Source organism: Arvicanthis niloticus, chromosome 2 (genome assembly GCF_011762505.2).
Source record: "Arvicanthis niloticus isolate mArvNil1 chromosome 2, mArvNil1.pat.X, whole genome shotgun sequence".
In the NCBI taxonomy this organism is placed as follows: domain Eukaryota; kingdom Metazoa; phylum Chordata; class Mammalia; order Rodentia; family Muridae; genus Arvicanthis; species Arvicanthis niloticus.
The window spans coordinates 65,264,423-65,291,182 of NC_047659.1; the positions used below are offsets into that span (position 1 = coordinate 65,264,423).

At 41.4% G+C, this 26,760-nt stretch overlaps 2 protein-coding genes across 13 annotated transcripts in view; one reads left to right on the forward strand and one right to left on the reverse strand.

Moving 5' to 3' along the window:
- Atg13 (autophagy related 13) overlaps positions 1-15,513 on the reverse strand; it is a 34,986-nt gene extending 19,473 nt beyond the window's left edge. The window contains exons 1-2 of one of the 5 annotated variants that reach the window (XM_034494880.2): positions 14,998-15,513; positions 413-494 (exon numbers count right to left, since the gene is read on the reverse strand). In XM_034494880.2, the coding sequence (XP_034350771.1) occupies positions 413-481 (69 nt within the window). In that variant the 5' untranslated portion in view covers positions 482-494; positions 14,998-15,513. The remainder of the gene's footprint in view (positions 1-412; positions 495-14,997) is intronic. The other 4 variants (XM_034494881.2, XM_034494882.2, XM_034494883.2 and 1 more) reach the window with 4 other exon arrangements.
- Positions 15,514-15,593: 80 nt separating this feature from the next.
- Positions 15,594-26,269, forward strand: Harbi1 (harbinger transposase derived 1). Of its 8 annotated transcripts, none has more exons than XM_034493736.2 (3): positions 15,594-15,715; positions 16,833-17,629; positions 25,604-26,269. In XM_034493736.2, the coding sequence occupies exons 2-3, from the start codon at positions 16,960-16,962 to the stop codon at positions 25,981-25,983; spliced, it is 1,050 nt and encodes a 349-aa protein (XP_034349627.1). In that variant the 5' UTR covers positions 15,594-15,715; positions 16,833-16,959; the 3' UTR covers positions 25,984-26,269. The 8 variants fall into 8 exon arrangements, with proteins under 8 accessions (XP_034349627.1, XP_076785381.1, XP_034349628.1 ...); XM_076929266.1 differs by having other exon boundaries at positions 15,594-15,701; XM_034493737.2 differs by having other exon boundaries at positions 15,610-15,750.
- Positions 26,270-26,760: the final 491 nt, after the last annotated feature.

The following is a 26,760-nucleotide window of genomic DNA, read 5'->3' on the forward strand; positions in this document are numbered from 1 at the left end:
AAAAGCTTCCTCCCTCAGGTAACTTCAAGAATTGGAAAGTCACTAACACACTGGATGTTCTGGTGTTGTTGAAGTCCTGAAGAAGATGGCCAAAGTCTGCTTATTCCAGTTCAGTCTTTGTTCCTACCCTAAGGGAATATACTGTGCCAATAACCAGAGATAACACTTTGACATTTCTACAGCCTTACAAAAAATTCTTTTTGAACAAGTAGCTGTGGGAAACTGGAAGCTACTTTTTAGTTACACCCCCAATTCCACCCCCACACTCACAGTTTGGTTTACAACAGACAGAAGTATCCCTGAAAATGGGCAAGCTGCAAGCTGTTATGCTACATTTCCAAAGGCAACTCTCTAAAGGACAAGTATGATAATATTTCAAGCTGTCCCCAGCTCAAGAAAATGGACATATTACCTTGAGGGCAAAAAATTTAATAAACTTGTCGAGGTCCTTTCTGTCCTGGGAACTGAGATCAGTTTCCATTGCCTACTGGAACCTGTAATAGAACACAAAAGAAGCAATGAAAAATGTGACTAACCTGTTTAAAAACAGATCACTACGTCAGAGCACAGACGGAAACCTACTAGCTGTACACCAGTCATGTGGGAGTGGGAGAAGAGATTTCCTTCAAAGATACCAAAGGAGAAAACATTAAAATACTATCACTTGAGGAAACTAATCCCACACAAACAGCCATATGTAGGAACCTACGAAATATATGAGGTCAATTTAACTCATTCTGAAGTTTTGAATATGATGGAGCGGAGGGGACAAACGCCAGCGATAGCTTCCACCCAAAATCTGCTCTTTTGTTTGCTGCTATGCATGCCAGGCAGGTGGCCTGTGGGCTTCTGGAGACTTAGCTCTACCTTCCATCTTGCCATAGGAACACTGGGCTGGAACACATGACTATGTCTGGCTTTATATGAGTTCTAGGGATTCAAACACAAGTCCTCAAACTTGTGCAACAAATACTTTACCCAATGAGCCACCACCCAAGACAGATTTTGAAACTTTGAGCTTTAAATAGAATTTATCTACTTTTAATGAGAAACAATGTTAACACAAATGAGATAATCTACAGTACTTCAAAAGACCACCATTCACTCTCACTTTTGAAGGCTCCAGATCTGTTTTGAGAAGCTAGTGACATGAAAAGGTATCTTCAGAATAAAGAACTCATATGGGAACACTTTGGTCTCAAGAAAGATCACAAATTTGCAAAGCACATTGGTGCCCACCCTCTCATCCAACCTACAGTCAACAGTTAAGAACTGGTTTGAAATAACCAGATAATAAGGAATAAAACATTTAGGAAAAGAAGTGTATGAATGTCATGTTAATAATAGAGTAAAAGATGTTTGGAAATATGAAGTATCCATTTTCTTTTCTTTTCCAAGACAGGAAGACATTTTGCTTCCTGAGACTTGCTTCTGAAACTTCATGCCCAACATTACTCTAGTAATTCAGGGACTGACAAGGCTTATAATAAGAACAATCATCCACAGGGCTAGAGAGAGAAACTGTTGTGCTCAACAGTTAAGAGCACTTGCTGGATAAGAATTTGGATCCCAGTACCATGTCAGTTTACAGATGCCTGTATCTCTGGCTCCAAATGATAAGAAGCCCTCTTCTGTCTTCCATGGGCACCTCACCAGGCAGAGGTACATTCATATAAATTAAAAACAACACACCCAGGCTGGAGAGATGGCTTAAGAGCACTGGTTGCTCTTCCAGAGGACCTCGGTTCAATTCCCAGAACCCACATGGCAGCTCACAAACTGTAAGTAACTCCAGTTCCAGGGGATCTGACACCCTCAATACAGATATATATGCAGGCAAAACCCCAATATAAATAAAATTAAATTAAAAAACAAATAAGGGCTGGAGAGATGGCTCAGTGGTTAAGAGCACTGACTGCTCTTCCAGAGGTCCTGAGTTCCATTCCCAGGAACCACATGGTGACTCACAGCCATCTGTAATGGGATCTGATGTCCTCTTCTGGTGTGTCCAAGGAGAGCAACAGTGTACCATACATAAAATAAATAAATAAATCTTTTTAAAAAATCAAATAAAACCACCCTAGAATCCCATAAATGGATGGGTATGGCAGCCTATCTGTAATCCCAGTACCTGGATCCCAGAATAGGCTGGCTAGCTGGACTAGCCAAATCAATGAGCTCTGGGTTCAAGTTAGAGACCCTGTCTCAATATATAAGGAGAAAAGCAACTGAGGAAGATACCTGATATCAAACACTGTCCTCCTCATGCACCTGTACATATGCATATATGTACATAAATGTACTCCCACACATGCATAAAAACATGCAAAAAAAGGGGGGAAGGGAAATACACTCAAATAGGTAAAGAAGCTAAGAGTCAAGTATGATAACATGCACCTACAACTCTAGCACTTGGGAGACAGAAGCAGGATTGTTTTGAGGCTTGTTTGTGTACTCATCTCTCTATCTCAAAATAAGAGTAAAAGGGGGGCTAGGCGTACAGCTTAGTAGACGACTTACCTATCATTCGTGAGGCCCTAGATTGAACACCTAGTACTTAAACAATAACAAAACAAAATGAAAAAGTTAAACCATTCTTGTTTGAAGAACAAGTTTACAAGTTAAAAAATATAAATAAATTTAAAAAATTAGGGCTGGAGAGACGACTCAGTAGTTAAGAGCACTGACTGCTCTTCCAGAGGTCCTGAGTTCCATTCCCAGCAACCACATGGTGACTCACAACCATCTAATGACCTTTTCTGGTGTGTCTGAAGACAGCTACAGTGCACTCATATAAATAAATAAATCTGAAAGAAAGAAAGGAAGGAAGGAAGGAAGGAAGGAAGGAAGGAAAGAAGGAAGGAAGGGAGGGAGGGATCTAGACTTGATGGCAAATGCCTTTAATCCCTGCATTGTGGAGACAGAGATAGGCAGATCTCTATGAATTCAAGATCAGCGTGGTATACATAGGAGTTCCAAGATAGCTAGGGCTCTGTAGAGAGACAGTGTCTTTAAAAAATAAATAAATAAATAAATACCCTAAATACTCTAACAAAAAAAAAAAAAACATTTTCTAACAAAGAAATCATTACACTTAAAAACTGAATCCAGTAAAATTTCAGGATGATACATCAAAATACAAAAATTAGAACATTTTCATATACCAAGGGTAAACTATGTAAATAGAAAAAGTTAAAAAAAAAATCCCTAACATACAGCTACAAAGACTATTTATGAATTAATTTAATCAAAGTAGTGAAAGACCTTAGCACTGAAGACTATAAAACAATCAAAAAGATACAAAATACACTGTGTTCACAGAATAGAATTACTAATCTTAAAAATGTGATCTATAGGGTCAGTCCAATTCCTATTGAAATTTTAATGACACTTACAGAAATAGAAAGAAAAAAAAAACAACCAACAACCCTAAAACATGTAGAAAATCAGAAAAACTCCCTAAAGATCCACAGCAATCTTGAACAAAAAGAATAAAGCCAGAGATTACTGTGCCATCTGACTTCAAAATACACAAAGAGTGACCAAAACAGCAGGTGCTTGGCAAAAATACAGACAGACCAGAGGGACTCAATAGAAAGCTCAGAAATATACCCATACATTTTCTGTCAAAAGACTTTTGACAAAGGTGCAAAAAGCACAAAAAAGAAAAGACAGCCTTTTCAGTGAACAGTGTTGGAAAAATTGGATGTTCATATATAGAACTAAACCAGAAGCTTATGTATCATTATATTTTAAAAAATCAATTCAAAATGGGCTGAAGACCTAATGTTTAAGACTTAAAACTGGAAAAGTGCTAGAAGAAGAAGACAGAAAAAATCCATGATATTGTTTTGGGCAATGATATTTATAGATATGACTTCAAACACATGGGCTAAAAACAAAACTACAGATCTTGTGTGTGTGTGTGTGTGTGTGTGTGTGTGTGTGTGTCTGTCTGTCTGTCTGTCTGTGTCTTGAGGCCTTTTTGCTCAGCTCATCAGAACATTTATTTCCTAACATGAACTGCTGTCCAATTTTAGGATCCAAAATAAAACCGATGTGGAACTGTGAATGACTATAATGTCCTTTAACAGGGCTCACCACCCCAAGGTCCCACAGCAATACAGAAACAAATGGGAAATAAAAATTCGCTGCAGGACTGCACTGACTTTATTCTTCACACTCAACAAGAGTTATTATATTCTTGCCACAAGAACTACCAGTATACACATTATGTGTTGTGGCTTTCTGTACAACTGGCAGCATCAAAAGAACTGGGTAGCTACAATTATGGAAGCCCAAAGATGCTGATCTCCCACCGGGAAAAAGCCATCTTCCAGGCAGCCGCGTCTGCTGGTCCCTACACCTGCTCATTTGAACACTCAATTTGCCTTTGCAATATAAATAAATAGTAGCTTTACTTCTTCTTTTGCTCTTTTTGAGTAATCTAAGAATACAAAGGGAAACTTGGTGTGAGCATTTAGAGATCTGCAGGGCTGGGGAGATGGCTCAGAGGGCAATCGTGAGGACTTGAGTTTAAATTCCAAGAACTACCATCTATGGGTGGTAGTGTTTAATCCCAGTGACCCTACAGCAAGATGGGAGGCAGAGACAGGAGAATCCCTGGAAAACCAAGGGCTAACCAGCCCGAGGAATGCAGCTGTGAAGGAGAGACTGTCTCAAACAAGGTGGAAATTGAAGAATGACACACAAGATTGTTTCCTGATCTTCCCACATGTGCTAGTCAAACATACCCACACTCTTACACACAGAATAAGTTTCCCTGTCCTTTACCATAGTGAGTGCTGTTGTAGAGAATCTATTTGCTGAGACTTCTTTTTCACAGCTATCATAGTAAAGCAGTCTGTATTTCTGGGCTAGTTAACTTTGCCTCTGCAAGCTTAGGTTATAGAGCTCAAGCAGACCACTGGGGGACTAATTATAGTAAAGCATTGTCATCAGACTGTTCTTATGACCTAGTTTGGGCAACCTCTGCAGGGTGACTTCCAGTTATCCCCATGCAATGTCAGCAGTGAAAATGGAAGGCTGATTCTGAAAAGGTAATGGGTCTTGCTGACACTTCCAGGACAGAACTTAGTCACTGAAACTGGCAAGCATTGATCCTGTGTCAAGCCCAGGATGGGAAACATATATGAGAGAACTAGTTCTATTAGTTTGGACAAGGTTTTGAAGACAACCTCAGTTATAAGGGACTTTCTGAAAAGAAAGCTAAGTAAAAGTAATGAACATGTTTCCTTTCCTAAAATAGGGCACTTAGGGAAACCATTAGTACATGGCAGACTGCAATCATCCCTGTATACACTCCTTCCTCTAACAAGGTCCCTTCTTTTGATAGGAGTCGGTACTTGTTGGGCAGACTTTTGTCATCCTGGTTATGAGTACCCTCCTAACCTTGCTCCTCTCCAAATCCGCTATGCAACTTTGAGTCCTCTTAAGATGGAGTTCTGAGGTAGCCCCTACTGTCTTCTCAAAATTATTGGCCTTTAAATAAATCTGATTCCTTCCTATCAATTCCTGTCACTTGCCCCAGTCTACAGCCATACAACCCTGATGGTCCCTGATTCTAGTTCCCTTCTCTTGAATATTAGTCTTTGACACTTAATTCTGGGAATACTAACCACAAAGGCAAATGGGTTCAACTTCTGCTAAAATAAATAAATAAATAAATAAATAAATAAATAAATAAATAAATCTGCTCAGAGCACTAGAAAGCTGGGGCAGAAGGATCTTGGTTCCAGCCTAGGCTCAAAGCAAGTAAGTCATAAGAAGAAAAACCAAGTATCAGTCTAGAGTCTTGTTCCTTATAATGCAGTTTGAACTTTCATTTCTGTAGACTAAGAAGACAGTTACTGCTCATGGTTTTTTTTTTAAAGATATATTTATTTATTTTATGTATTAGTACACTGTAGCTGTCTTCAGACACACCAGAAGAGGATGCTGGATTCTACTACAGATGGCTGTGAGCCACCATGTGGTTTCTGGGAATTGAACTCAGGACCTCTGGAAGAGCAGTCCGTGCTCTTAACCACTGAGCCATTTCTCCAGCCCCCTACTGCTCATGTTTTAATATTTTAATTATTTGATTTAAACATACTTGTATTCTGCCTGCATGTTTATCTGTATACTACATGTCCAGGCCCCACAGAAGTCAGGAGTGCATCAGATCCCCTGGAACTGGAACTACAGATGGTTGTGAACCACTGATGGAGTGAAATTATAATCTTGGCTCCTTGTCCTTTAATCCCAGCACCAGGAAGACAAAGGCAAGTGGATCTCTATGAGCTCTAGGCCAGCATGGCTCAACATAGTGAGTTCCAGGCCAGCAAGAGCTACAAAGTGAGACCCTGACTCAAAAACAAAAGACAAGACAGTGAGAAGGATTAAAAGCAGACAAACACATGGACAAGAACAAGCACAAAGGGAACATAAAATTTCTAGAATACCCCAAGCAGGGGTAACACATACCTTTGATCCCAGCATTCAGGACCAGTGGTAAGAGGATTTCTGTGAGTTTGAGGCCAGCCTGGTCTATAGAGTAAGTTCCAGGACAACCAGGGCTAAATAGAGACACCCTCTCTCCCCCCACCCCCAAAAAAAAAAAAAAAATCCTTAAGAAGAGAAACAGAGAGCTAGAGAAAGGAGAGATATTGAAAACAGGACTGCGAGCTCACAGGAGTTAAGACTCACAGTCTGAACCCAGACACACCCTGCCCTGATACCACTGGGGTCAGAACAGTTCTTTTTCTGTACAATTTATAAGGTTGACTATTAACTTTTTGGAAACACTAAATTGGAAGGCTAATACAAGCTTCAGTCATCAAAGTATACACATATTAAATTGTCGGACTGCTCTTCTCAGTCCTATCCTCACTTGGCTTGAAAAACACTGTCATGTTGAAGTGTTTGTGTGACAAATAACCTTAGACTAGCCCATCCAATACTGAACACAACACACCAAAAAGAAAGGAGATGCTTGCTGTATATAAGTGAGGCTGACAGCACAGTCATCGTGACCAAGATACAGGTTTGTTCTATGTTGTTGTTACTTTGAGACAGGGTCTGACCAGGAACTTAGATCTGCTTGCCTCTCCCTCTTGAGTGCTGAGATTAAAGGCTTCTGCTATCACACCAGTCTATTTATTGTTTCCCAACTGAGACAAACAGGCCAGAAGATATAGCTCACTGGTAGTATACCTTCCTGTCATGTACAGGGAGGTCCTCAGTCACCAATCGGCTAATAATGAGTTTAAAGCCATTAGCTATAGAGAACCTTGACTCAGGGCCAATGAGATGGCTCAGCAGCTAAAGGTAAAGCTAGTAAACCTGGGGACTTGAGTTTGATCCCCAGAATAAATGGTAGGAGAACCAACTTCTAAAAGTTGTTCTCTGACTTCCACACATGCACCATAGCACAATACAATTATAACAAATAAAATATATTTTAAATAACACAAATGCTTCTCCACTCTACCCCACCTTCAAGATAAGGTTTCTATGTTCTGCCCTGGCAGTCCTGGAACTTACTCTGTAGACCAGGATGGCCTTGAACTCACAGAAATCCACTTACCTCTGCCTCTAGAATGCTAGGATCAAAGGTGTATGCTAACACACCTGGTCATAAGTGTTTTATAAAATAACAAATAAATAAATACTTGCAATTAGTAGATAAAAATGTTGCCATCAAATAGTCCACAACAGGAGGGAGTGTGAATGCTTAACTAGCTTTCTTCTAAAGAGGTTCCCTAAAATGAAGTCTACCTCATTGTGAACTAATTTGAAATAAAGGATTTTTGGTTTTTGTAGTGTTTTTGGTTTTTTGGTGCTGTGGATCAATCTCAGGGTTATGTGCTACTTAGGTAAGCATTCTAACTTTAGGCTAAATCCACAGGCACATCAGCTAGGTTTCTGAAGCAGTCTAAATGACTACTCGCTCTTGCAGTGCCCTGAAGACCCCATCCCAGCATATCTTTTATGGCAAATGAGGTGGCCAAGAGTTCTGTGTAGTGTGCCATGACAAACATTTGTTTAAAAATCTCTCAGGAAGGTTGGCCCAGCATTTCAGAGACTGAGGCAGGAGCATTACTTAAGAATTAAGGCCGGGCAGTGGTGGCACACGCCTTTAATCCCAGCACTTGGGAGGAAGAGGCAGGCGGATTTCTGAGTTCAAGGCCAGCCTGGACTACAGAGTTCCAGAACAGCCAGGCTATACAGAGAAACCCTGTCTCGAAAAACCTAAAAAAAAAAAAAAAAAAAAAAAAGCCAGCCTTAGCTACTCAGGGAGTCCCAGGACAGTACACAGTGCAGGGTCCTGTCCCCAAAACAAACAAGTATCTCTGGATGTACTTCCAACATTAGGTTGGACTAAACTGATACTATCAGTCTTCTCTCAGTAAAAACTCATAAAAGGCAAACAAGCCAGAGGTGTAGTTCAAAGCAGAGCATTCTGTGATGTGCCATCTCTATGCTACTCTTGCTGAGGCAAGGAGTTCATGGCTAGCTGAGGTGACCTAGTATTCAGCTGCCAGCCATGAATTACTTTTTGCGTAGTATAACTAATATGGCTTTAAAAAATATGAAGCTGGACAGATGGCTCAGCAGTTAGGGGCATGGGGCTGCTCTTCCAGAGAACCCAGGCTCAGTTCCCAGCACAGATATCACAACTTTCTGTAACTCAAGGTCCAGTGGATCTGACTGCCTTACATAGACATACATGTATGCCAAACACCAAATGTACATGAATAAATAAACTAATTTTAAAATTATATACAAGTTTGTTTGTTAATGCTTTAATTCTCTTAGGTCTATTTTTAAATGCAGCTGTACCACTTCATATTTTGAGTGGTGGAGACAAACTTAAAATCAAGACATGAAATGGGGTGAGTGGGGCAGAGAGACAGCTTAGCTGTTCAGAGCAGTTTCTCTTGCAGAAGACCCAAATTTGATTTCCAGCACCTACACAGTGGTTCAGATGCTCTTTAGCTTCAGGGAATCTGGTGCGCTCTCCTGGCCTCTGAATGCATTGCATGTACATTGTATCCATATATACATGAACAAAACACTCATACACACACACAAAAAAAAAAACAATATTAAAAACAGAATGAAACAAAGACAAAAGAACAAAGATGAAAATTTTCTTTCAGAAGACCATTACATAGCTATTTATATGATTTTACATTTTCAATGTATTTTTAAAGCTTTAACTTATTTTTAATTATATGTATATGTCTGAGTTTGGGCATATACATGTGTATGTTGGAAGGAGGCCAGAGGCATCAGCTGTCCTTGGTTTGAGTAAACAGGTGACCGTGAGGCATCTGACATCTGTGCTAGAAATCAACCTCAGGCTCTCTGCAAGAGCTGAGTATGTTCTTAACTGCTGAGCATCTCTCCAGCCCGTGTTTCTCAACTTTAAAAATATTTATGTGTAGAACTCTTGTGCCTACATGTACGTATGTGTCCCACATATATGCCTGGTGTCTGCATTAGATCTGCTGGAACCATAGTTACAGATGCTTGTGAGCTACCACATGGGTACTGGGAACCAAATCTAGGTCCTCTGTAAAAACACGTGTTCTTTTTCTATTTTATTTTGGTAAGGTACACATGACATAAAATAGTTTTTCTTGGGTCTGGGAGGAAAATTCAGTGGCTAATAGCACTTGCTGTACAAACAGGAGGACCTGAGTTTGGGTCCTCACCACTCCCCAAAAATCAAGGAGTGGCCAGGTAAACCTTGTAATCACAGAATTGTGGGGACAGCGGAGTACAGAAACAGGAGAATCAATGAGCTTGCTGGCAAAACTAGCTCTAGGTTCAGTAAGACTGTCTGAAGGGAAGAAGGCCATGTCCTGCTCTGGCCTTTGCACACAGGCACTAGCACAGAAATATTATACTACCACCACCATGTATCATGAGTTTCCTTCCTGTTGCTCTGACAAATACCATGACCAAAACCCATTAGGAATGAGCCTTGTGGCAAACAACTTCAGATCCCACCCTGGTCTATATACAGTTTCAGGTTAGCAAGAGCTACATATAAAGATCATGCCTCAAAACAAACAAACAAACAAAAAGGATGGTATTTCAAGTTATAGTTTCAGTCCATCACTGAAGGAAATCGGAGCAGGAACTTGAAGCTAGAACCTGAAGTTTGATTGCTTGTTCTTCTGTACAGTAAAGGTCTCCAACCAGGGAACTCACATGAAAAGGAATGCAGCAGGAACCATGGAAGCCCAGAAATACCCAACTAGAGATGGTGCAGTCCACTGACCTCCTATGTCAGTTAGTAAACAAAACAATGTCTCACAGAACAATCTGGTAAAGACAATCACTCAACCCAGACTCCTTTTCCAGGTGATCCTAGGCCATGGCAAGTTGACAATTAATGACCTAGGCCAGCATATTTGAGAACAATCTTTTAGAAGATTAACACTGCATGTGAATATTTTTTTTTAATCCACTTACCAGATGTACTTGCTTGAGTTGCTTCTGTTTTAACTCTGATTAGTAATGTTGCTACCAACGTAGGTGTCAATTCAGGTATACACTCAGGAGTAAAGCTGCTAGATCATGGAACTCTGAGTTTTCATTTCTTTTTCTTTCTGTCTTTTGAGACAGGGTTTCCCTGTGTAGTCCTGGCTGTCCTGAAATCGTTCTGTAGTCCAGGCTGGCCTTGAATTCAGAGATGGCTTCATGCAAAACCACTGCCTGGCTCTAAATTTCATTTAAGGAACTGTGTGAATGTACATTCCCACTAGTCTTCAAAGGATTCCTTTTCAACTGTTGTTTATCCCCTTTGTTTTGCTTATTCTCAGGGCGGCCAAGGACAGTGCAAAGTAGGAAGATAACCTTCAGATAGAGATCTTATCAAGACCTTAGTTTTCCAAGTGAAAGGGTGTTACAGGCCTTCAGAACCCACCCAGACTTGTCTTGTTTTCCTGTGGTATTTATTTCTATTTTATGTCCAAGGGTGTTTTGCCTGCACACCATATTCATGCAGAGGCCATAAGCAGGGTATCAGATCCCCTGAAACTGGAATTACAGTGGGCTAAATTATGGAGTCAAATATGGGTTTCTGGAAGAGCAGTCAGTGCTTTTAACCACTGAACCATTTCCAGCCAGCATCCATTTTTCTTCAACCAGATTTGGTTTTTGAGGAATTATCTCACTATATTGCTCAACTTGGCCTAAAATTCACATTTTGAGTGAAATATCTTTTTGTTTGTTTTTTGAGACAGAATTTCTTTAGGTAGCCCTGGTTGTCTTAGAACTTACTCTGTAAACCAAGCTGGCCTTGAACTCAGAGCCTCTGTCCCATGAGAGTTAAAATTAAAGGTGTGGCCCCCAGTTGTTTTTCAACTGAAGCTAGGTTTGAGGCACCTTAGGGTAGGGCACTAAATGACCTCAGGGTAGGGCTGGTCAGCAGAGACCAAGTATTTACCCAGTGGAAAGTTTAACCCCACCCTTGTAAGAAAGATAGTAGTTAAAAGTAAATTCCATAAAAACTTAAAGAAAGTTTTTGTAATTGCATTGATTTGTTCATCTTTTTGGGAGTGAGACATTTGTGTGGTATGTATCAGAGGATAACTTGTGGGAATTAGTTCTTTCCTTCTAGCATGTGGGTCCCCAGGATTAAACTCAGGTCATCAGGCTTAGCTGCAAGTGATACCAATCCAAAATAATCTTAAATCAGATTTGGTAAATCCAAGCCATTTAACACCAATTGAAGTGCTACATTACAGTAGGTCAAAACTGAGGGGATGGCAACATGGCTCAGAAAATAATGACACTTGCTGTGCAACCTGTAGACCTTAGATCAGAATTCAATACCCAGCATACACAAAGATGGAAGGACAGGACTGACTCCACATATTCACTATGACATCTGAGTATACTCCCAACAATTAATTTTTAAAAAAAAAATTAATTTTTTTTTAAAAAGGAAGGAAGACAAGGCAACAATGGAAAGAGTGAAAATGTGATATTATAATAAATCAGAATTTTGGACTGCAAAAATTGCTCAATGCGTAAAATGTTTACTACACACATATGAGGACTCAACTTCAAGTTCCCACCATCCATGTAAAAACAAGGCAATACAGAAAACATCTCTAGCCCATCACTGATGGAGGTAGACACAACACAGGTGGAATGTGGGAAGCTTGCTGGCCAGCCAGTATAGTCAAAGCAGCAAGCTCCTGGTTCCATGAGACCTTGTCTCCAAATAGAAGATACAAGTTAATAGAAAACAACTGATTTTGACTTCAGGTGTGCACACACACGCGCACGCACACACGCACACGCACACACACACACACGCACACGGGTGCACAAAGAAATCAGAATTTTCATGGGAAAAAGTTAGAATATAATCTCTAAAAATATAGTAGCTATTTATGTTTATACACCAAGCAATAAAATATATGAAGCAAAAATTCCTACAAGGATGGTGAGATGGTTCAGAAGGTAAAAGTATTTGCCACCAAGCCTGATGACACAAGTTTCATCCCTGTAACCTTCATGGTGAAAGAAAGAAACTACTCCCACATGTTCTGTGTCCTTCACATATACCCTGGCACACATGTGCCTATTCACACATAAACACAGACACAAACATATACATACACTCCTGTACAAATACACTATGTGTTTTTAAAATCCACCATAGTAGTAAATGCTTAGAATCCAAGAACACAAATGATGAGGCAGGAGGAAAACCTCAGCTCCTAAGCCATTCAAGAGCTACACACAAAATAAACAAAATCCAAAAAATAAACAAGGCCAAGGGAAGACAGAAAAAAATCCACAAAAGATTAAAGGTAAAATAATTAACCACAACAATAAATCTTTGTTTAAAACAGAGTATCTAATATCCACCTCAGAGCATCTGATCTTAATTCCATCTTAAATTATCTTTAAATAAGAGAGCTATTGGCAATACTAAAAGGGAGAGAGTTAAACCCCTTAAAATGATAAGGTCTGTAAAATGTCTTTTAACTCTGCATTTATTCATATATATGTGAACCTAAAGTGGAAGCAGCATTCTCCAAAACTGTAATTCTTTTATGACTTCTATTAATTCTTGACTTAGCCATTTACTTGTACTAATCACCTGTACAAGGCCGTTCAGTTGCTTTTCTAAGTAGTGGTGATTCACACTCCCATCCCTTCTATTGTGTCAAGGACATAAAGGACACCATTGAAAGAAATTGTCTGTGCTGCCTACAATAGCTTTCAGGAGATTTTTCTAAAAAGTTGGTCTATATGCACTCTACAGTTAAAAGCAGGCAGGTATTTAATATGAATTTGAAATAATTTTAATGAGTTATAAGCCTTTAAAAGATTTAAACTCAGTCTTTAGTGTTGGGTATGGTAGGTCAAACTTATAATTCCAGTATTGAGGAGAAAGAGGTTCAGGAGTTCAAGGTCACCCATAACTATATAGAGTGAAAGCCAGCCTGGGATATATAAATATCCTGTCTCAAAAACCAACAACATGCCGGGCAGTGGTGGCGCACGCCTTTAATCCCAGCACTCAGGAGGCAGAGGCAGAGGCAGAGGCAGAGGCAGAGGCAGAGGCAGAGGCAGAGGCAGAGGCAGAGGCAGAGGCAGAGGCAGAGGCAGAGGCAGAGGCAGAGGCAGAGGCAGAGGCAGAGGCAGGTGGATTTCTGAGTTCGAGGCCAGCCTGGTCTATAGAGTTAGTTCCAGGACAGCCAGGGCTACACAGAGAAACCCTCTCTCAACACCCCCCCCCCAAAATGCAGAGATATAATTTGTTATGAATATAGCTCTGTAGTAGACTGAGCAAAGTGATAGGTTAAATCTCAAGTAAGAACATGTATTGGGGGGGGGGGGCTGGAGAAATGGCTGACTGCTCTTCCAGAGTGCTCTTCTTCCAGAGGTCCTGGGTTCAATTCCCAGCAACCACATGGTGGCTCACAACCATCTGTAATGGGAATCCAATGCCCTCCTCTGGTGTATCTGAAGAGAGATGTACTCGTATACATTAAATCATTAAATAAATAAATTGTTTTTAAAAAGATCACATGTGTTTGTGTATAAATACATAATTATTGTATACATATAAACACACACACATTATATATATATATATATATATATATATATATATATATATAAATTAAAAAGATTTCAAGACTAGACATGATGGTATATGCTGGATAATCTCAACACTTACGATGGTGGGGAAGGAGGACCAGTAATTCAAGGCACCCCTAGGCTGCATATCTGAACCCTGTTTTCAACTATCCCAGCCTAGGCCTGGTGACAGCCTAAGTTGGTATTCTCAGCTACTCAGGAGGTTGAGTGAAGAGGATAACTGAAGCACAGGAATTTAAGGCCAACCTGGGCTACCATGGAGGTAGGCGGAGCAAAAAAGAAATGTTACCTTGAGGTTGGATTGAGCAGGTTAACTAGGAAAAAAAATGAATGAGAAATTTAAAACTGAGATGCATTAGTGACTAGCCCAAGAAGGGGCTTAGCCACTTACTCAAGAGATTTAATGAGAATGGTTCGCAGGTTTGCGAAGGTTGATCCACTGCCAGTAAGAAGACAGTCCCTTTTTTCACTAATCAAGTCACCCTCACCTACAGGCGGAGTACAGTACATATTTGGCATTCAATTTTTTTTGATTGATTGAAAACCTACCTTACCCATCTTGGTACCCAACTCCGGAGTTACTGCCCTACAAATGTTCTCCAATAGATCTTTTTGACATAACCCAAAGAGAAAAGAATTTCTGGGGATAGTCTGTAACGGTTGGGACGTCTCAAGAACCAACAGGGTGACACCAACCCAACTTCCCGTAGAAAACATAATGTGGGGATTATGGAACTGAACCTCGGCTGCTTGGCTTGGGGGTCCCCAAGGAGGTGGCCAAGGGAACGCAGATCAGTGACCTCCCACTCGGGGGCGCTGAAAGACCCGGGGGTTATTACCCTCAAAAGTGAGTACCTGTGAAGCTACGGCACAGAGAGTGGCTCCGGGCTCTCATTCCGGAGGCCGGGGCCTGGGGCCGGCCAACCGCACCTCCCGGCTGAGGGTTCCGCGCTCCGGGGCGGGAGTGACAGCACAGGTCGCAGAGAGATACTTCACGCTAAGGAAGCTCCCGGATCCCAGAACTGAAATAGCTATCGGACTGGTGTCGACTGGTTTTCCTCAGAGCTTCCCCTTCACAGGTCAAGCGATCTCTCCCGCCCTAAGGCAGCAACCAGTCGCTGCCCGGCGCCGCCATCGTTAGTGTTTGTTTTCATCCGCTTCAGTGCAAGCGGTGGGGAGGTAGAGCGCTACGGGGGAAATGCAGCTGTCTAACTTCAGCTGCACTTTCGCCACACCACAGCCTCCCTATGTATCTCAGAGTCTTCACGAAAGGTGGTTTCTTTCCGGAAATAAATCACTTGCTTAATTTTAAAGTCTTTTAGGAAAACAAAAAGTGTTTGGGAAGAAATTTGGGGAGTGGAAGACTGGGCTTCGTGTGGAATGTTCGGCGGCGAAGCGCAGGCCGCGGTGCCCGAGGTACTAAAGACGCGACGTGGGGACGGCGCTGATGCGGAAGGGGCGGTGCCGCTGTTGCGCACCGTGGCGGCTTGTGTGCGGCCGTGGGTTCCGGAGGCGGGTCTTCTTCGGCCCGGAGGGTGGAGTGTACTCCGGATAGTTCGGTAGCTACGGAAAGGTGGTGGTCAGCGTTCGGTTACACTGGGCCGAGCGGTCAGACTTTGGTTATTTTGCTATTTTTGAGACAAGGTCTCGCTGTGTAACTCAGGTTAGCTTTGAACGTAATGGAGCTCAAGCTGCCCTGGAACACGCGTCGATGCTACCCAGCTTCCATAACATTACAGGCTGGACCAACCTTAGGAGTTTTTTTGTTTTGATTGGCGTTCGTGTAGTCCACGCTTGCCTCGCACATGATCCTCTGGTCTACACTTCCCAAGTACAGTGAGCCACCATTCCTGGCTTGGGTATCTTTACTTACACGACTTTTAAAGGAATAAACTTTTTTTTTTTTAAATTACATGTATGTATTGGAGGTGGGCGTGCTGTGGCAAGGATGTTGGAGGTCACAGGACAACTTAAGTCAGACGAGTCTTTCTTTATACCATATGGATCTCAGATAGGCAACTCATTTGTTTCACCAGGCTTCACAGCCAAATTCTGTGCCCTCGGAGACATCTTTGTCAATATTGTTTTAAAAGCGGGTTGTAAAAGTGGCCCTGGTGTTCCAGACCTAAGTGGTTCACTTAGCCTCTTCCTCCTTTCCTTCCTTTTATACTAGCTAATCTTCCTTTCTAAAGCCTCGGGATTTGAGATGAAGGGAAAGCCTGTTAACAGCAGACAGTGTAGGTCCCCAGGCAGGGTCATGGACTGTCTGTCTTCCTTTCTTTCTTTCCTTCCTTCCTTTTTTTAAATCCCCCTTTGTTCTTCTACCTTCCTAGTTGGACTGGTTTGAGCACTGCCACATCTGTGGAGCCATAGGGCTTTGCAAAACAAGCCTCTCTGAGTAATCAAGGTGTTTACGACTTGTCAGCTGTTTCATGGTTGCCATAGACCTCTTTTACCTTGTGAATAGTTTGTTCTTATTTGTTGTTCTCAGTTGAAATGCCAGGCATTAGATGAGCCATTAGTATTGAACTCCCATCGTTTTGCAAATTAGATCAAGTTTTTCATATAGTAGTGAGTGGAGATAAATCTAGAATTAAAAAACGAATTGCTGAAAAGGTGGTGTAGGTTTTGAGTCATTTGGTATGGTTTGTATAAGTTTCTAATTTTTTTTCTTTAATTGACATTTACAGAAAGAAGATTATAAATGTCAGAGTCATTTAACTGATGATTATCTGTTGAATTCTGATACTTTTGTGCCAACCCTTTTGTTGGGAAAATTTTAGGAAAAGCAGATAGAAGAGAACGTCCACATTAGCAATGGCTATACCAATAACAGTGCTTGACTGTGATCTCTTGCTGTATGGCCGAGGTCACCGGACCTTAGACCGTTTTAAGCTGGATGATGTGACCGATGAATACTTGATGTCCATGTATGGATTTCCCCGACAATTCATCTACTATTTAGTGGAACTCTTGGGGGCAAGTCTATCTCGACCTACTCAGCGATCTAGGGCTATTAGCCCAGAGACACAGATCCTGGCAGCATTAGGTTTTTATACCTCAGGTTCCTTCCAGACTCGGATGGGAGATGCAATTGGAATTAGTCAAGCCTCTATGAGTCGCTGCGTTGCCAATGTCACTGAAGCCCTTGTGGAACGGGCCTCACAGTTTATTCACTTTCCAGCTGATGAAGCTGCCATACAGTCTCTCAAGGATGAATTCTATGGATTGGCAGGGATGCCAGGGGTGATAGGTGTGGCTGACTGTATCCATGTAGCAATCAAGGCACCAAATGCTGAAGACCTCTCTTACGTGAACCGAAAGGGTCTGCATTCTTTAAACTGCCTGGTGGTGTGCGACATCAGAGGGGCACTGATGACTGTGGAAACAAGTTGGCCAGGTAGCCTCCAGGACTGTGCCGTGCTACAGCGGTCTTCTTTAAACAGTCAGTTTGAAACTGGGATGCCCAAAGATAGCTGGCTTCTTGGTAAGTTTGCAAGTATAAATCTTCAGTTTATATCCATAGAAAAGTTATGCAAGAAAGTGGGTGAAATCTGAGGTTCTGTAGTCTTACTCTTCATTCTTTGTTTATCCTGGGAAACCTCTGGTGAGAACTCTCTGGGCCCTTTTGTGTTCTTTCATTATTATTACTTTTTAGAGATTTTTTGGGACAGGTAACTTGTTATATAGCCTGGAATTTTCAATGTAACCAGCCTTGGACTCAGAGATTAATTTGCCTTAGCCTCTCAAGTGTATACAACCATACCCTCATAATTATTTTTACTGCTATTTCTGTACTAGGGATCAAACCCAAGGCTTGGGAATGCCAGGCAAGGGTTTTACCACTGAACCTTCAACCTTTGCACATTGATTTTTTTTTAATTAATATTTAAGGGATGGAGAGGTGTCTTGGTGATTAAGAGCACTTGTTCTTGAAGAGGACCTGGGTTTGACTCCCATCATCCACATAGAGGCCCACAAATATCCAGTTCCAGAACTTCAGTTCCAGGGATCTAAAGCTTTCTTCTGAGTTCCACAGCATAAGATGTGCACATGGTACACAGATATACATGCAGGCATAAGACCGATATACATAAAATAAATCTTAAAAAGTCTTAAACAGAAACAGTATTTAAGCTGGGTGTTATTTTATATGCTTGTAATCCCTGGACTGGGTAGGCTGAGGCAAAAGGCTCTCAAGTTCCAGACAGAGTGTTCCAAGCCAACCTGGATGTAGAGGGAGACTGTGTCTCAAAAATAAGGGAATAGGAATGTAGACCAGTTAGTAGTGAGTAGGAGGTCCTGGGTTCAGTCCTCAGCACTGCATTGGCTGTTGTGCATAACTGTGTTGGTGCATATCTGCATTCCCCGAACTCAGAAGTATCAGAAGTTCAGGGTGATCCTCAGCTATATAGGAAGCTTGAGGCTAGCCTGTGATACATGACCCCCCCATCTCAAAAACTAAACAGGGGGCTAGAGAGATGGCTTAGAGATTACCTGCTCTTTCAGAAGAACTGAATTCAGTTCTCAACACCCACATTGGGTAGCTTACAACTGCCTATAATTCCAGCACTAGGGGATGAATGTTCTCTTCTGTCCCCTAAATGTACTTGAACCCACATGAGCATACTTACACACGCAGATACACACAGGCACACAGACACAATTTTTTTTTATTAAGCTAAGAATAATAATTACAATAAAATAAAGCTCATGTTCTGTAACTTAAAAACATTATTTGCCTTCGCTCTTCTACTTCTAAGAATTTATCTTAGAGTTCTGTGTTCATGGACATGTAAAATAAGACCTGTGGTACCAGAACGTGAAGTCCGCCATTTGGGAGGAGGGATCAAGAGGATCAGGGATTCAAAGTTGCCTTGATTTACAACAAAGTCAAAAACAAACAGAAAACCAAGATCATAAGAATTTGCATTGCCAACAGTAGCTACAGAAGCAACCCTGTAGACCAGTGCTTCTCAACCTTCCTAATGCTTTGACCCTTTAATACAGTTCCTCATGTTGTGATGAACCCCAATCATAAAATTATTTTCATTTCTATCATAACTATAATCTTACCATGGTTATGAATTGTAATGTAAATATCTGTGTTTTCCATTGGTTTTAGGTGATTCCTGTGAGAGTCATTTGACCTCCACAAGGAGTTTGAGAACCATTGTAGAGACTCGGGAGATAGCTTAGTGATAAACTGCTTACCATCTGAGTCTAGAAACCTCGGTTTGATACAAAACAAAACAAAACAAAACAAAAAAAAAAAGCCAGGCATGATGGCGCACACAATTCTAGTCCTAGGGAGGAAGAGAGAGGCAGATCTCTGGGGTAAACTTCAGGCTAAAGAGAAACCCTATCTACATTGATCTCTGGTCCCAAAACATACATACACACACATCAGCCAAATTACTTACCAGAACAGAGCTTGTTAATTATAGTACATCCGTAGGAGCAATAATTGTTATCATCTGTAAAATGATGACTATAATACCAGTGATGCAGTCAGGCAGTGGTTTCACACACCTTTAATCTCAGCACTCAGGAGGCAGAGGCAGGTGATCTCTGAGTTCAAGGCCAGCCTGGTCTACAGAGTGAGGTCCAGGACTACACAGAGAAACCCTGTAAAAACAAAAACGAACAAAAAAAGAGCTTGCTTCTCCAATCTGCTTATATAGACTGAATCTCATTTAAAGGCTGACTCAGTGATCTGAGCCAGATAAGAATTTGTTCACCATTATGTAGTGTAAACCAAAGTGACTACTCAGCTGTGAAGTATACTGTTAGAAACAATGAAACTCTTAAGCCTGAAAGCCTTGTTGGTTTGAGCTTTACTTTCTTTTTTTTTAAATCTCTCTGGGTGTTTTGTATGTCTGTGTACCATGTGTGTGCCTGCAGAAGGTACTAGATATCCTGAACTGGAGTTACAGATAGCTGTGAGCAGCTATGCCTGGAACCAAACTCACATCCTCTGGAAGAGCAGCCAGTGCTGAGTTTTTTCTCTAGCCTCTTGTTGGAGGTAGGGGTTGGGAGGTTGGGGGGTGTGTGTGTGAAGAGTCACCTTGACCAAGGCAACTCCTATGGAGGAAAGCATTTAATTAGGACTAGCTTACAGGTTCAAAAGTTCAGTCCATTGTTGTCATGGTGGAAACATGATGTCATCAAGCATGCTGGAGAAGGAGCTGAGAGTTCTACATCTTGTTTTGCAGGTAGCAGAAGGAAACTCAGATACACTGGCCCTGGCCAGACTTGAGCTTTTAAGATCTCAAAGCCCACTTCCAGTGACACACTTCCAACAAGTCCACACCTACTCCAACAAAGGCACCTCTCCTAATAGTGACATTCCCTATGGGCCAAGCATTCATGCACATGAACCTATAGGGGCCATTCCTATTCAAACCCCTACTCCTCTAAAGCTATACTCTGAGATAAGCAATAGGACAGAGCTATCTAACACACAACATGTTATGTTTTCTTTGTTTTGTTGAGACATGGTTTCTCTGTGTAGCCCTGGTTCTTCTGGAACTCTCTTTGTAGAACAGGCTAGCCTTAAATGCACAAAGATCTATCTACCTCTGCTCCTCCTGAGTGCTTGCCTAGCATAGCATATTATGTTTAAGTGTGCAATGGTTTGAATTGAGCCTCCTGGCCGTACTGTCAGATACAGCAGAGACTAAGGCAAAGGAATCACTTGAGCAGAGGAGTTCTAACCTAGACAAAAGAAAAGAGGTGAGCATGGCAGCACAAACCTGTAGTAAAGCACTTGGAAAATTAGGCAGGAAGATGAAGAGTTAAAGACCAATTTCTCCGACTTATTAAGGTCATGGCCAACCTGGTATTCTGTATTGTTCATAGAATGATCTACAATAGTCATACTTTCAGTTTTGAATGAGCAAGTTTATTAAGTAGCAAACAGCCGGGCAGTGGTGGCGCACACCTTTAATCCCAGCACTTGGGAGGCAGAGGCAGGTGGATTTCTGAGTTCGAGGCCAGCCTGGTCTACAGAGTGAGTTCCAGGACAGCCAGGACTACACAGAGAAACCCTGTCTTGAAAAACAAAACAAAACAAAACAAAACAAAACAAAACAAAAGACATCCAGTAGAAACCGTTGGGAAGGAGTCCCTGGTTGAGTTGTCTGTGGACCAGGTGCCCATGCTGAACCTCCTCCAGCTTGTCTTTCTCACTGCAGGACATTCATATCATGGGCTAAATAGTAGTAATATCTGTTGACATGGTTCTCCTTCCAGCTGTTCCAAGAACAGGGTGTTTTGGCTGTAGGGCTATTTTGTTGCTTTCTTCTCCTCACAAAGTTTGGAGCAGGCAGCCCATCTCCAGACTGGGAGCCTTGGAAGATACTGACTTCAATGTGCTTGGGTCTGAACTTTGGGGAGGAACCCTAGATTCTAGAGTTAGTTTCTCAACGAGCTCAAACAGTACACAAGAGTTTGCCAATACACTGTACATTATACTAGGTTACATGGGACAGGATTTTAATTTGACTTCAAGTTTGGCCTCAAACTGACTCCTAAAATGGCCTTGAACTCATAATCCTCCAGCCTCAGCCTTCTTAGTGCTAGTATTGCAAGGAAATTCAAGACCAGCCAGGGAAACAGGAGACGCTGCTTTTAAAAAAAGGCAAATAATATTACCTATGTTTTTTTTTTTTTTTAATAAAAGAAGAAACTGAGAGTCATGGAATATTTAAATTCCTTTTCTTTTCTTCTTCTTCTTCTTCTTCTTCTTCTTCTTCTTCTTTTTTTATTTTTTTTTATTTTTTTTTATTTTTTTTTTTTGGTTTTTCGAGACAGGGTTTCTCTGTATAGCCCTGGCTGTCCTGGAACTCACTCTGTAGACCAGGCTGGCCTCGAACTCAGAAATCCACCTGCCTCTGCCTCCCAAGTGCTGGGATTAAAGGCATGCACCACTACTGCCTGGCTTAAATTCCTTTTTCTCTCTCTCTTTCTTTCTCTCTCTCTCTCTCTCTCTCTCTCTCTCTCTCTCTCTCTCTTTCTTTCTTTCTTTCTTTCTTTCTCTTGTCTTTTCCTTTTTTTGAAATAGGCACCTCACTACTTCCCAGACTGGCTTGAGTCTCTCAGCTCATACTGAGGTAGCTGGGGTTACAGGTGTACACGTCTCACTGCACTTTAAGTTCCTTTTAAGCCATCCCTTCCTGTTATTATCCTTAGCTGTCCCTATAGGTGTATTACCTAAACTCCCAGGCTCTAATCACACCACTTCTCTAAACAGTCAGTTTGTGTTCTTAGTTCTGCAGCTCTTAGGCTAGTGCTGTTAAGCAGCTTTGGATCTCCCAGAATTTCTTATGGGTGACTGAGTGATCGCATAAGTATTTATAATCCGTTCCCCATCTAATCCTAATCTTCTCATGAGTATCTGTTTTCCAATGATGCTTGAATTTTAACCAGCTAGTGACTATGAAGCTTGTTTTATTTAGCACTAGTGCGTGAAATGTGTGTGATGTGTACGTGTTCAGTGCATACATTCCATAGTGTTTGTGTGAGATCAGAAACCTTTGGAATTGATTCTCTGTTTCTACCTTTCTGTGAGTCCCAGGGATTGAATTCAAGTTATCAATTGCTTTACCCACTGAGCCATCTTACCCTGCCTGTGGTTTTTTGTTTTGTTTCTGAGAAAGGGTCTTACTCTAAGCCCAAAGGAGCTTATCACTTATTACAGTCCCTGTGTTCAGCAGGTCACAGGTGTCACTGTTCAGTCTGTCCTAAGTATTATTTTCATTATTGTTTATGATATCCTCTTAAGACATTTTTATATTTATGTGGACAATTTGCAGGAGTTAGTTCTCTCCTTTCACACGTCGGTTCCAGGGATCAAACCCAGATCCTCAGGCTTTGTATTTGTATTAAGCACCTTGACTCTGAGCCAACTAGTGTCCAGCATCATGTTTCCCTTTCTCTCCCCCATTTCCTCTTTTTAGCTCTGGCTGGATTGCTGTGTATACCATCATAGCTTGCTCTACATCCTTTTTTTTTTTTTTTTTTTTTTTTTTTTTTTGATAGTGTTTAGAAAGAGTGCATTCAGTTAAAAGTGGGAGTTGGTGTACACTTGTAATCCCAGCATTTGAGAGTATCATATCAGAAGCTCAGAGGCCTGAACTATATGAGACCCTGGCTTCAAAACAAAACAAAAGTGGTAGAGAAGGAGAAAGCCAGGTGTAGTAGCTCATGCCTATAATCCCAGCACTTAGGAGGCTGAAACAGGAGGATTGCTGTGAATTTAAGGTCAGCATGAGCTACCTAAGGAGTTTTAGGTCTACAGCATAAGACTCTGTCCCAAAAAAGAAAACCAGCTAAATATAAACTTTAAATTTTTGTGAGACATCTCAGTTATTTTCAGCTAATCCAGTCTTAGAAACATAAGCTCCAAAATGAAAGAAGTCTTTTATTATTTTTGAAACAGTGGCTATCTCTGTTTTAAGAGTTGACTATTTATTGAACCTGGTGGCAGGTTAGGAGGACAGTGCTTACCTTAGTTCTCAGGGCTCAGTGTCTGATTAGGATTTATAAGAAGTCACACCTCTGTGTGAACTGCTTTGTTTGTCAGAGGTGGTGAGTCAGGACAATTAAACATTATAAAAATATTGTTCTCTTGGACTAGGACTTTGCTCCCCATTTGTGTTTGCTTTTCTTAGGACTTCCCAGGATCCTCTAATAAGTAAGTCACTTAAAGGAAATGCCTTCTGTTTGTTATTTAAATCCACTTCTGATCTCTTCTCATTATTACTGTTTGTATCATCATATTCATGTTCTCCCAGGTAGTGTTATACAAGCATTATTATGTGATTGTAGTATCCAAGAATCGGGTACCCCAGCCTTGATGGCTACTGCAGACACAGCTCTTGCTCTTCTCAGTACTGGAAAGACAAATCACTGGGAAATTGTACAAAATCCCCAGGTCATGCTTTCAGACATGAAACTTAATAGTAAAATTAGACGTTTTCCTCTTGAGTGTTTTAAGATCTCCTATTAGAAGATCTTTCTTTTTTCTGGAATACTTTCTATTTGTAAAATTGGTATACTGTTTGATTGGGGGGATGGAGTTGGTTTATTTGCTTGAGACAGGGTCTCACATTGTAGACCAGGCTGGCTTCAAACTCACAGAGATCTACCTGACTCAGGCTCCAGAGTACTGGGATTAAAGATATACACCACCACCACCACCACCACCACATCTGACCCTTTATCGTTTTTATTAAGCCTTTTATAAAGAGCAGTATCTCTAAATTTGAAACCTTACGGGGGTGGGGGGCAAGGGAGGAGAGGATGGTGATGTACACGCCTACAACTCCAGCACTTGGGGCAAAGAAAGGAGGATCAGGAATTCAAGGTTATCCTCAGCTGCTTAGTAAGGTCCAGGCCAGATGGGCTACATGAAACTCTGTCTCGTCTCGAGAAAAAGTAAGTGTAGAAAAGACAGAGGGAATTTTGAGGGCTATTGCTGAGACAGAGTGCTTCTTTATTTGTGCAAAGTCCTGAGTTCTCCCCCAGCATGGTTAAAAAAATAAAACACCAAGAAAGAAAAGGCCAATGATTGGATTCCCGTGTATCTGCTTCCTCCCTTTGGATGCTCTCAGGTTTGGATTTGTTAGCTCTCAGCTTTTTGTCCATTGGTTTTAGTCAAGGATATTGCCATCCAACACTTGTGACATTTTGTTGTTTTTGATGGGTTTTCATTGTGTAGACCAGGCTGGCCTCACTGGTTGTCTTCCTGCCTTAGCCTCCCAAGTGCAGACATTCCTCTTTGTGCCACCCATAATGGAGTTGGCTTTCGGTCTTAACATCCATCACCTACTGTCACCACCACCATAGAGAAAAGGGAAGGGGCAATAAAGAACTGTGGAGATCAGACACGCCTCAGAGAGAGGGGAAGAGGGACCAATCAGTACTAGTTCATGCTCTGTATTTAAAAGTCTTTCTCTTTATTTTATGTGTCTGAGAGTTTGCCTGCATATGTGTATGTATACTACATGAATGTGCTTTGTGCCCTAGGAGGTGAGGACAGAGTGTTAACCTCCCTGGAGCTGGAGTTATAGACTGTTGTAAGCCACATGTGGGTGCTGGGAACTGAACCCAGGTCCTCTGTAAGAGCAGCCTGTACTTTTAACCTCTGAGCCATCACTCTTCCCTCCTCATACTTTCTTATGACAACATTTTTCTTCTGGTTATTATGCTATGGTATGATTTGGCTTCAAAGGATGTTTATTTTCCTGTCCTTACTGTGTTTCCAAATGTCCCTGGTTTTGTTCTGTGAGACAAGGTCTCACTGTGCAGTTCAGGCTGGCCTGGAACTTGAGTTAGTCCTCCTGTCTCAGTATATCTTGAGCACTGAGATCACAGTCATGAGCACCACAACTAGCCTAAATTTCACATTTTGTTTTTAATCCATTCACAGTTATGTTCTCTTTGGCCTTTCATGCAGGTGACAGTTCCTTCTTTCTCCACACCTGGCTCTTGACTCCACTACATATTCCTGAAACTCCAGCGGAATATCGTTATAATAGGGCCCATTCTGCAACTCACAGTGTGATTGAGAAGACTTTGCGGACCCTCTGCTGTAGGTTCCGGTGCCTGGATGGATCAAAAGGGGCACTGCAGTACTCACCAGAGAAATCCAGCCACATCATCTTAGCTTGTTGTGTCCTTCACAACATTTCCCTAGAACACGGGATGGATGTTCTGTCCTCTCCAGTGACTGGGCCCATTGAACAGCCCCCTGAGGAGGAGTATGAGCAAATGGAGTCTTTGGACTTAGAAGCTGACCGAATCCGGCAGGAGCTGATACTCATTCATTTTAGTTAGTATGGAAGGTAGAGGGAGGAAGAAGACTTTCCAGAATAAACTGACAACTTTACCCCTTACTAACCATCGGGAAATTCAGTCATCCAGTGGTACTGAATGTGTACACTTGTCATAAATTAACATTTAAAGTTTTAGAAGGGCAGGCACAAGGGCAAATGTGTCAACTAGACACAAAATCAAGATGGTGTTTCCCTAATGTGTGGTGAACCCTGGGCTGTGCATATTCTTGTGAAAGTTCACTGGTTGCAACAGCAAAATCATACAATAAAGGAGAAAACAGCACATAGCCAAAGCATTTTGTTGTTGTTTCAATTATCTGGAGATCTCAAATGAGAAGTGTTTGTCCTGATTTATTTATTTATTCATTCATTTATTCATTTATTCATGTATTGCTAGTTTGTATGAGACAGTTTTTATGCTGGCTGTCCTGGTACTTACTGTGTAGCTCAGGTTGGCCTGGAGCTTGTAGCAGCCCTCCTGCTTCAGCCTTGCAAATACTGATCTAAGCCATCTTGCCTGGTGTCCTGAGTCTTTGTTTTTCTTCTTTGATGTCTACACTGGCAAATAGAAAGAATTGATTTAGTTGAGAAATGATCTAATATAAGTAAGTAAGCACTTCCCTAGCATGTGTGAGGTACTGATCCCTAGAACTGAAAGAAACAATAAAAATAACGAGAAAGGAATTGCTGGTCTGCACTTGTGGGATTGTTTTGAAGAGGACATTAGGAGAGTGGGAAGTCACCATCCTTAGTGTGCTGGCACTAACCGGACTGTGAG